Source organism: Panthera uncia (assembly GCF_023721935.1).
Source record: "Panthera uncia isolate 11264 chromosome D3 unlocalized genomic scaffold, Puncia_PCG_1.0 HiC_scaffold_8, whole genome shotgun sequence".
Lineage (NCBI taxonomy): Eukaryota > Metazoa > Chordata > Mammalia > Carnivora > Felidae > Panthera > Panthera uncia.
The window spans coordinates 68,803,622-68,814,610 of record NW_026057586.1 but is presented as its reverse complement, the minus strand read 5'-3'; the positions used below and the strand labels follow the sequence as shown (position 1 = coordinate 68,814,610).

The 10,989-nt window shown below is 62.0% G+C and overlaps 2 protein-coding genes across 2 annotated transcripts; one reads left to right on the top strand and one right to left on the bottom strand.

Moving 5' to 3' along the window:
- Nucleotides 1–1,483: 1,483 nt before the first annotated feature.
- RASL10A (RAS like family 10 member A) lies at nucleotides 1,484–4,706 on the top strand. Its single transcript, XM_049618977.1, has 3 exons — nucleotides 1,484–2,306; nucleotides 3,562–3,686; nucleotides 3,966–4,706. The coding sequence occupies exons 1-3, from the start codon at nucleotides 2,088–2,090 to the stop codon at nucleotides 4,231–4,233; spliced, it is 612 nt and encodes a 203-aa protein (XP_049474934.1). The 5' UTR covers nucleotides 1,484–2,087; the 3' UTR covers nucleotides 4,234–4,706.
- Nucleotides 4,707–4,752: 46 nt separating this feature from the next.
- On the bottom strand, nucleotides 4,753–10,429 carry GAS2L1 (growth arrest specific 2 like 1). The gene is given in 7 exon segments (XM_049618976.1): nucleotides 4,753–5,472; nucleotides 5,474–6,080; nucleotides 6,600–6,771; nucleotides 6,875–6,971; nucleotides 7,066–7,173; nucleotides 8,464–9,115; nucleotides 10,094–10,429. Coding segments are annotated over 6 exon segments (2,046 nt in total). The 5' UTR covers nucleotides 9,097–9,115; nucleotides 10,094–10,429; the 3' UTR covers nucleotides 4,753–5,043.
- Between the last annotated feature and the right edge of the window lie 560 nt (nucleotides 10,430–10,989).

Here is a 10,989-nt window from a genome sequence, read left to right as displayed (position 1 = left end):
TGGGTCCCACCAGGGCTTTAAGGAAGACCATCCTGATGTCAGCCGCACACCCTGCTGAATGCCAAAAGGGAAGTGGGGCTTAGTTTATTAATGCTCAGCCTTGTTCCCCACAAGGAATTGAGGCAGCTCACAAAACCCAGAAGCTTGAAATGTCAGAAAATGAGTGGGATAGTTGGGTGAAGGGAAAGAATCATGGCAGGAAAGGAAGATGAAGCCAGGAGTCCCCACTCACTGGGCTTGAGACCTAGAACACCTGCCAGAGGTAGCCACAAGTCACTCTGAGCTCCCTAGAGGCTGAGGAGAAGAGTGAAAGCAGACCCAGTTTCCCTATCTGACGTGGGAGGATGAAAACACAACCAGTGCTCTGGAGAAACATCTTCTGTTGCCATCACCTGCTTCCTGGAGGATGCACCCTCTCCTCATTTCAGGGCTGAGCTCCTCTCTCCTCCAGTTCCTTCAGGCTGGAGTGGGCTTATTGTCTCTGCTCCTACAATTCCTGGATCCCATGTGTTCTAGAACCTACTCTACTAAGGTAGGATTTTCCCCTTCCCTCTTCCTCTCCTCCCCCCCTCCAGTGCCAGCAAGCAGTAAGACTGGGAATATGTGTTGAAAAGATGGGTAAGTGAAAACTCTTGGCCAGTGCAGAAACACTGATGTCTGTACATTTCACCCAGTGCCTGGGCATCTATCTGGTCAGAGAAGTGGGAGCCCCTCCTCTGCAGGGAGGAGGCAAGCAGAGGCAGAGGATGGGGGCTGGACCAACCCAAACTTTCCAGGCTGTGTTGGTTAAGGAGCTTCTCACCAGCTCCAGGGAGGTGGGAATTTGGGTTTTGAGTGAAGCTACAGGTGGAGGCTCAGGCAGAAAACTTGGCCTTAGCAGTGACAGAGGTGGTGTTGACCAATTTCTGGATCTTTCAGCCTTGTTGGGACAGGGATTTGGGGCTGAGCTGCTGTGACCCAGTGTGTACTGAGCTCAGCACACTCTGTTCAGCCCCACCTGGATGATGGCCATTTGATACATTGTTTAATGCTGGCCATTTACCCTTGTGTGTAGGACAAAGGCGGGAGGGTTCCCTAGAGGAGACCACAAGGCTGTGGGTCAGGGGCCACCCACTGTCCCCCAACCTTGAAGAGTCCCCTCTCCAGCCTGTTTTCTTCTCTCAAACGGAGATAAGCAGAATAAGGCTGTAGATTCAGTGATCACTAAGCAACAGCTTAGTAAAGGGCCCCCGCATGTAGTAGGTTCTCAAGAAAGATGTTTGCCTGTGATGAATATGGAGCAGAGAGCCAGCGCAGTGCGCTGACTTGCCCAAGGTCACGCAGCTGGGGCCAGATCCGACCCCTGGAGGCCTGACTCCAGCGGGCTGGGTTTGTCTGGAGCCAGCTTGGGGGAGCGGTGCTTGGAGGAGCGGACGCGGACGTGGGCGGGAAGGGACTTCTATTTTGGAGCTGGTGAGAGGAGCGCGGGACGCGGAGGGGGCTGGGTCCCTCCCCGGGCTCCCTGCGCCCCAGTCACCTTCCCGCGACCCTTCCCGGGAGGGGCGTCCCGGGTGGGTAGAGGGGGAGGTAGGAGGGGCGGGCAGACGGTTACCTCATCTCCGCCTCCGGGAGGCTCCGCGCGCCCGCTCGCTCGCGCCGCTGGCTGGGGAGGCGATTCAGGGCGCCGGAGCGACAGAAGGACAGAGGGACGGAGGCTCCGAGAGGCAGCGCTGTCCTCGCGCCCCGCTCCGCTGCAGGACCCGCGCGGCCAGGAGGTCGGACCTCGGTGCTCCGACTGCGGGCGGAGCCCCCAGTCTCGCTGCGGATCGGAGGCGGCGGTGTCTGCGCGGCGCACGGCGGGGTCTGTTCTCTCCCGAGCTCCGGCACCTGCCGGAGCTGCTCGTGCGTCCTCCGTCGGCCTGCTCGACTATCTGTCTGCCCTCCCGCCGCCTGCTCCGTCCTCTGGCCTGGCCTCTCCGGGTCCCGGGTGTTCCAGGGGGCGATGAGGAGCGTGGGGTCGGGGCGCACGGGGCTGGGCACGCGGAGCGCACGGCGCGGCGCTGGTCCATGAGGCTTTCCAGCGCAGGGCGCGGCAGCGCGCGCGGGCCATGGGGGGCAGCCTGCGGGTGGCCGTGCTGGGCGCCCCTGGCGTGGGCAAGACGGCCATCATCCGCCAGTTCCTGTTCGGTGACTACCCGGAGCGCCACCGGCCCACGGACGGGCCACGCCTCTACCGGCCCGCGGTGCTGCTCGACGGCGCGGTCTACGACCTGAGCATCCGGGACGGCGACGGCGCTCCCCCGAGTCAGAACCCCGGGGGTCCAGAGGTAGCGGCTCGAAGGGCGGGCAGGGGCGTGTGACAGCGTGTAGGGGGTGGGGATGTGCTTGGTGCACACGTGCATGTCCGCCTGGACAGCCCAGGAGTGCCCAACTGTGTTCATGGATTGAACGATGAATGTGTCCTGGTGGTTTGTGTGTCTCTCCTTCTTGCCGGCCTGGAGTTGCCCAAGATCAGGCCAGGGGATTTTGAAACACACGTAAGTGCCTGTATATTTGTCTGCCTCCACTGGTGGGTCTGGATCAGTGCATGGCCGAGCATGGTTGTGCCTTCCTGAGGGTGAGCATTGTATGTTTGGGACCTTAAGCAGAGCCTCGGTGGGGGAGAAAGGGGCCAGACACAGGGGTGCACTGTCAGGGGTGGGGGGAGTTGTCATTCTCTGCTCCCTTATTCCTGTGACTTGGTTGGAGCAGAGTCTCATTTCCTTAATTTATGCAAAGTCCAGGACAGACTTTGAATTCTTGGAGCTGGATGCCTGGGAGAGGTGAAGAGGAAAGAGCAAGTGGGATTAAGCAGGGCTTCCTGGGGGGGGGGGGGGGGGGAAAATTGGGCTGACCCGGGAATGGTGGGTGAAGTTTTTTGGGTTTTTTGTTTGTTTGTTTGTTTTGTTTTTAAATTATCTTTGAGAGAGGGAGAGGGAGAATCCGAACCAGGCTCTAGGCTCTGAGCTGTCAGCACAGAGCCCAATGTGGGGCTTGAACCCACGAACCATGAGATCATGACCTGAGCCAAAGTGAGAGGCCTAACCAACAGAGCCACCCAGGCGCCCCTAATGAGTGAAGTCTCGATTAAAGGAAGTGGCAGAAGCCTTCCACGTGCAAAGAACAGCATGTGTTTAGGCGGGGAGGCCTGAATGTTCACAGCTGCCCATCATCAGTGATCTCTGAGGGCCTGGGGAACACGGAGCCTGGTGCTTTGGAATTAGTCCTAGAGGCAGCTGTAGTAACCAGGGAGGGAGTGAAGGGGCGTGACCCACGTTGAGCTTCGGAAAGCTGGTAGGAGGATGAGGGGTGGGCTGAGAGGAGGCCGAGAGTGAAGGAGGGCTGGTAGCTGAGGGGCTTCAGGCACGGGTAGGCATTTTTACCCTGGCGACTGTGAGGACAGTGGGGCCTAGAGAGTTCGGGGGAGATGGCGACGGCTGAGGCCTGAGGATGAACTGTGGGTTTAGTGTCAAGTCCCTTTAGAGGGTCTGGGCGTGGGACAGTGAGAATAGGTCTCTGGCAAACTCCGGCCTCCCGCCCCAGGAGTGGCCGGACCCCAAGGACTGGAGCTTGCAGGACACGGACGCCTTCGTGCTGGTCTACGACATCTGCAGCCCGGACAGTTTCGACTACGTGAAGGCGCTGCGGCAGCGCATCTCAGAGACCAGGTAGGGATGCGGCCACAGGTGTCTGTGGGCGGAGGAGGGGAGTTTTTGCCAGTCTTGTTGGGCCTTTGCCAGAGGGTAGTGGGTAGGTTCTTCCCCAGTCCTGGCCGCGTGTCGGGCCTGCCAGCTGTGCGGTCTTTGGGCCACATGGGTCTCGTGTTTCCCGGGGCGGCTCTCCGGCCACAGGAGTGTACATACCCCCTTGGGGTGGGGGTGGGGCGTTCTCTGGCCGTGGGCTGTCCGTGTCCGGCACCGCAGCCCTCATTCCCATCTGGCCCCCAGGCCGGCGGGCGCACCCGAGGCGCCCATCCTCGTAGTAGGCAACAAGCGGGACCGGCAGCGGCTGCGTTTCGGGCCCCGGCGCGCGCTGGCCGCCCTGGTGCGCAGGGGCTGGCGCTGCGGCTACCTCGAGTGTTCCGCCAAGTACAACTGGCACGTGCTCCGTCTCTTCCGCGAACTGCTGCGTTGCGCTCTGGTACGCGCGCGTCCCGCGCACCCGGCCTTGCGCCTGCAGGGGGCGCTGCACCCGGCGCGCTGCAGCCTCATGTGACCGAATTGGACGACAACGCCGATGGTGGGGGGAGGGTCCCAGTTTGATGAACCGGGTACCTGGATTGGACGCAATTGCCCAACTTCTCTCGGATTGGACTAGGCAAAGTCTCCTCCTTGATTGGATTTGGAAACCTCCCACCCAGTCTCCTGGGCGACAGGACTCTTTGTGCCTCATTGGACCCAACCAGGCCCCAAGCTACATTGGGCAAGATAAATCCTTTCTGGGACCTCATTGGGTTACAATCCCACTGGATGAAAGGGACTTGCTATGAACCTGATTGGAAGTTCTCAGGTAGCTTCTGGGGTTTCAGTGGACAATCTTAAATCACACCTCTCAGGAGGTAATAAAGGGGGAACCAATGCAAGCATACAAGTGTACCTAGCATTTCTTGGGTGGGTAGCATGATCTTAACCTTAGAGGTCAGAGTTGCCAGGCATTGCTCCCTGGCAGTTAATGCCAGAATCCCGACATGGATTAAGGGGCCCCCAAAGGTACCCCAGGAAGCAGACACAAGCGGCTGGAACAAATACTTTACTGTCAGGCTCTGCAGGCCAGAGGACCTCAGGAAGGGTCCTCACTGGCCTCCTCTAAGGCATTCAATAATATTAGTAATTAAATAGCAACGCTCATCCCCCAACCGGAATGTACAACAGAGGTCCCATTGTGCCATGTGGTCCCAAGGGGTCTGGTCCCATGAGGTCTGGTACCCAAGAGGCAGGGGGGGGGGGCTCCCTGATGCAGAGGGGTTAAGGCCACAAAGGAAAAGGAAAAAAAGGAATGGGGTCCAGGGGCAGCTGGGCTGGTTCATCACATCCAGGAATCCGGCTCTCCCCTTGGGCTCACTGAGTGCAGGGCATGCCAGGACCCAGGCTCTGTGGATCCAGATGGGCGACGAGGGCCCCGTGGCGTTGGGATGCGTGAAGGTTTTCGGTCTGGCTGTGTGTCCACCCGGCCCCGTGCCCAGGTCCTTGGGAGCTCCAGGCCAGCCAAGGGGCTCCCAGGTGCATCTGGTGGGCCCCCTACACCAGGGCAGGGGCTGCCTTCATCAGAAGAGCTGGATAGGACTGGGCCTCGGGGTCTGGGCAGCCCATTGGCCATCCGACTAGAGTCCCCAGGTTGGCCACACTTGCTACCCAGGACACTGAGGGATGAAGAGGAGGAGCTGGAGGAACAGTAGGCCGAGTCAGAAGCTGGAGGGTCTGGGGGCCGAGCTGGGTCAGAGGCTGGTCCAGGGGGGGGTCCCGCCAGCAGCAGCCTCAAGGGCTCGGGCATTGGCCAGGAACTCCTCTTCCAAGCGCCGGAACAGTTGCTGCTCCTGCTTCGGGTCAAGTTGCAGGGGGGTGCGGAAGACACTGGCCGGTGTGGTGCCCAGCTCTGGACTGGGGCTGGAGACCCGCAGAGGCCGGGGGGCTGCAGGGCTGCGAGCCCGGGGAGTCTGGGGGCTGCTCCTGCCTGAGCCCCCGCTGACCCTGCCCCGGGGCACCCATGAGTGCTGCCCATCTCGGTCCCTGCGCACGAGCAGCGTGGTCTGCTCCTCACGGCTCTGGCTCCGGGCCCGTCGGGCAGGGCTGGGGGCCAACAGCTGGGTTCCCCTGCCTCCTGGGGCCCCACGCGGCCTCCCTCGATCCAGCCGGTCTCGGGACTGGCTGCGCGGAGCTGGAGGCCGTCTTGGAGAGGCCGGGGTGCCTGTGGTCAGCCTCCGGCTGGGTCGTTCCCTCCGGGAGCCAGTGCCTGATTCTTCACTGCGGGCACCAAGGGGGCCGCTCTGGGCTGAGGAGGCTGAGGAGTCACTGTCCCCAGAGCAGCGGCGGGAGCGGGGATGGGGGGGCAGCTGGTCCCGGACCCTGGGGCAGGGGAACAAGAGAGAGATGGGGCATCTCAAGAGAGGACTGGCGTGTAGGAAGAGCAGGCAGAGGAAGGAACAAGCAGCTGAGGGGTTGGGGCTGGGGAAGACACCTGGGGTGGGGGTGGGGGCAATCAAGGGCTTCTGTCCTGGGGACTTCCAGAGAGAAGTGAACCACTGGGCAGCAGCTTCCAGCAGCCACCCCCCCCCCCCCCCCCCCCCCCCACCCCCAGGCAGCAGAAAAAGCCAGGCTCTGAGCTCGCCCTCCCCAGGCCTCCAGCTTCCTGGGTAGGCCAGAGGGAAGCGGTAGGACTGGCCGACGCCCAGCCCCCAGGGCCCGCCCCAGCTGTGTTGTTGGGTTGCTTGGGTTGCCATGGAGATAGGAAGCCAGGCCTGCCCCCACCCACGGGAACTTTTCCCAGGGTGAGTCACTCTGGAGCACAGGCTCCTTCGTCATCCAGGCCAGGGCGGATGCCCGCCCCCTCTGGACCCCTCACCCCTTTGTCCTAGTGCCTCTCACCTGAGTGGGGTCTCAGTTCCCTCCTTTGAGCTGCGTAAGCTAATGGGCGTCACCTCTGGCCGGGAGCTCCGCCGCTCAGCCCCAGGGGCTGGGCTGCCAGCACGGGGACTGGGGGTGGGAGACACCCTCTGTGGGGAGAAGGTGCGGGCCCGGGACTGGGGCGGGCGGTGGGCTGCAAGGTGAGAGGACAGGTGGCATTTGAAGGGTGGAGCCACAGAGACAAGCCCTCTGCTGGCCCGCTCCCCCATCCCCCCATCCCTGCCAGGGGCACTGACCCGAGGAGGAGCAGCGGCAAGGGTCATGCTTGTCCAGATAGTGCTCCAGAGTGTCCCAGCCGCCACCCACACGCACCATCACGTGGCTCCTCAGCACCTGTGGGAGTCCAGCGTGGACAGGTCACGGCCTGTCTGGTGGGCCTGGCAGCCCACTGTGGACTGCCATCTGCCGGGCAGTCCCAAACTCTTACCCGCACGAAGATGAGGAGACTGGAGTCTCCCACGCGGTACTTCCCCTCTGAGACCTTGATCATGGGAAACTGGTCTGGGCAGGTGCAGTAGCCTAAGATCTCCCTCACCTGAGGCCAGAGAGGAGAGGCTGGAGGTCAGGGATCAAGTCCCTCCTCCTGGGCCTGATGTCAGCAGCTCCAGGGTCAGGAGGAAGCAGGTCCTTCCGGGGAAAGGGGACATAGATCGTGTTGCCCCAGACTTGGTTGCAGCCTCTACATTTGACCTTTCACCAGCTCTCCTTCCCCTCTGGCTATCGGAGGTCAGGGTCTGTGGTCAGGCCAGGGCTTGGGACCCCAGTGAGGCACAACCCTGTGGCCCCTGAGCCTGGGGAAGCCCTGGAACCCATCCTCACTCCCTGCCCCCTTCACCTACTTCACAGACATGTAGGCTGAGGCCCACAGGGAGGCCAGGTTCTGGGAGGACGCAGGCCATGGGACACGAGTGCAGGGAACCCACACCACATCAGTGTCAAAGACACGTAGAGTACACCACCCAGCATGCACACACAGGCACACATCTGCCCACATGCCCCACCCCCGCCCCTAAGCCAGGAGCTGCCAGGCTGGCTATGTGGGCGGCCCTGCCCGCCTCCCAGCCCACAGTGGAGCCAGAGGAAATGAGCAGGTGGAGCCTCGGGTGACCCTGTCCCCAAGACAGGGGAGGGGTGACAGCCTCTGCCCACGGATTCCAGCTACCCACTCTGGGACAGGCACATCATAGTCCTGCCCTTCTGATAAGAAGGCAACTCTTGGCCAGGGTGCGGGGGTGTCAGGGATACCTAGGTCCTGGGAAAAGGAGGAGGGAGCTGGGGGCGGGGTCCAGCACCTCCTGTGCTCACAGTAGAGCTAATCCTGTCCTCCTAAGAGGACCTCTGGCTCCTAGCAGCAGTGGCAGCTCTGGGCCTGGCTTCCCAGATAAGCCCCTGGAGAGTGGGTGGGCCTGTAGAGCCCCCCCCGGGACCTGCCCTAGGCACTCACTGAGAGCCTACTGTGTGCCAGGCACCTTGCTCAGGGCCAAGCATGACAGGTACCCACTCAACCTCAAGCTCTGTGATGTTGTGGATGCAACTGTCCACTCAAGTGCATACAGAGGGGTTCAAATCATGAGGCCCCCCGGATGAAGGAACTGATCTGGCACACAGGAAGCGCATAAGGTGGGGAGCTCACATTTTATCCCAGGCCCTACTGGGTCTCGTGACCTCAACCAGCACCTCTCTGGGTCTGCTTATCTCCTTGGGGCCAGGTATACACTTGGTGCTCAATATGTGCACCCACTCCATGGGGCAGGCTGTCCCATCGCTGGCGCACGGTGGGGGCACAAGCAGGGCCATGAGCACGCACACTCACTGGTGGACTCACCAGCTCGTCCAGGTTGCGCAGGTCGCTGGGAGTCATGCGGGGCCCACGGGCAGGAGCCCCTGCCACAGTGGCAGTTTCGGTGGCATCCTCCTCAGCAGCAGGTGCACTGGGGGCCGGGGGCGCGGCGCGGAGCTCCCGCTCAATCTCCTGCTCAAACTGCACAAGGCGAGGGGCGAGCAGGCCGAGGCGGGCCCCACGCCGCGCCACCTCCAGCAGGCACAGCACCACGCTTTTCTCGTTCTTCCGCAGCACCAGGTCCTCAGTCTCAAACATGAGCACTTCAGGCACACCCAACTCTGTTCGGCACCAGCCGATGAAAGTGGCCACGTTGTCTCGGGCCATGAAAGAGCCGGGCACCACGCTGTGTGCCTGGAAGGCCACGCCGCGGGCTGGGCGGGCAGTGGCCAAAGCGCGGGCGGCCTCAGTGACGGCGTTGGCATGTTGGCACAGGGTGGTGCCTGTGGCCAGCCCCGTCAGGAAGCCCTCGCCACCACTGGGCAGACCCAGGCCATACAAGGCGTTGAGCCACTCAGCCAGGTCCTCTTTCATGGCCTCCACGTAGGCCTCACTTGAGCGGAATGGCCGCACACTCTTGGCTGCCGAGCCCGCGATGCCCGCCACCGGGTCCGCCATGGCCGGGCCGGCCGAGTCACTGTGGGTGGGCAGGGACACAGGAATGCTGTAAGGACTCAGCACAGACTAAGCCCCAGACCATCCACACTAGCCTGTCATCTCAGACCAAATGCCTGGTTGCGTGTGCTGGCTGTGAGAAAGTTCACTGTACCTCAGTTTCCTCGTCTATGAAATGGGTACAATATTACCTTCCTTGCAAGACCTAATGGGATAATTTGTGTGAAAGATTTAGTATCTATAAATGTTTGCTATTTTGCTCTTTGGGGGTGGGGGCAATGGGGGAATTGGCTGTGTCCTCCCTCCCACAAAGGGACACATTTGTGGGATCCTTATTGCCCTTATTGCAATGCATCCTTGTTGCCCAATACGGTGGGTGAAAAGCGGAGCCCTAGAGAGATGAAGCCCACAGCCCTGCACTCAATGGACAGGCAGGACAGGAATCCAGGTCCCAACCGCAGCAATGGTTAGCTCCATCGCTCAAGGCTGATGCCCCTCCCACCTCCTCTGGGAAGGTGCAGGGTCCTCCCTCAGCTCCCCTTCCGTGAGGACTGTGCCATTATAACAACGACGTAACAGCAGTAATAGTAACAGTAAACTCAATGTCCCTGCCCAGGGCTGAGTGCCAGTGATATTATCTCCATTTTACAGATGAGGAAACTGAGGTGCAGAGAGGGTAAGAGCTCACTCAAGGTCGCAGAGCAGAGGATGGCAAAGCCAGGCCGACCTGAGCCGCGCTGCTGATCCCCAGCGCCGCGGGCTGCCCGGTGGCCGGAGCGAGGCCCCGCCTCCTCCGAGGAGCCTCCCTAGCGCCGCAGGCTGGGTGCGTGCGGGTCGGGACTCAGAATGGCCTCCGACAGCCCCGGCTGTCCTCCGGGCTTCGGCCCAGAGAGGGTGCGGGGCTGCCCAAGGTCACACAGCTCGGGGGAACAGAGGCCGCAGCCTCCAGGTCCCCGGGAGTGTGCGCCAGGCAGGGGGTGCTGGGGGTCCCCGCGCTCACCTGGCTCATCCTGCGGCCTCGGGGAGCATCGCCCCGGCGGGGCCGAGCGGGCCGGGCCGCCGCAGGGAGGTGCCGCCCGAGCCACAGCAATCCGGTCCCGCGGCTGAGGCCTCCGCACCCGCCCGCTGTCTCCGCCCCGCCTCCCTGGAATTCGGCTCCGGCCCGAGGGGGCGGGCGGGGCCGCGCGCTCTTAAAGGGGCAGCGCAGTTCCCGGGTGGACGGAGAGAGGGAGGAGCTGGAGTCTCCTGACTGGGGGGTGGGAGGAGCGGGACCAGGGCCCTACCAGCCCAGACTCGCCATCCCTGCCCAAGCTAGTCCCTAGAGTCCCTTCCAACCCTCCTTGGTGTCTTGGAGAGAGGTTTGGGCTGCCTCCTCCCCAGATAGCGGCCTCCTTGGGCGGGCTGCACGGCCTGTTCCCAAGAGGAGCTCAGGAAGCGATAGGGACCAGGGCTGCAAAGTCACCTCCGTCTGGAGTGAACCTCCCTATGTCAGATAAATGAGGCCTGAGCGACTGGGGTGTGAGCTTCCTACCGGCAGTGGGGGCCTTGTGGAGGGGAAGATGGCCTGTTGTGCCCACCCGGCGTTCCACTCTCACCAAATCCTCATCTTTTATGTGGAGGTTAGGGAAACCTGTTTCCCCGATGAGAACACTGAGGCTCAGAGGGGTAGGCTGGTGGCTAAAGCCTGTGGGTCTGACACCTTGGCCCCTGCCCTTCCCTGGGAGGCCAGTCCCCTACCACGTCTGGTTGCCCAGGTCAGGCACAGAATTAAGGGGACGGGAGGTTAAGAAGGAGCCTGGGTAGGTTTGGCTTGGGAGGGTTAATCGCTGCTAGTTTCTTTTCAAACTGCAGAGGAGGGACCTGGCTGGGATCTGCGGGAAATCCTGCCCCCCCCCC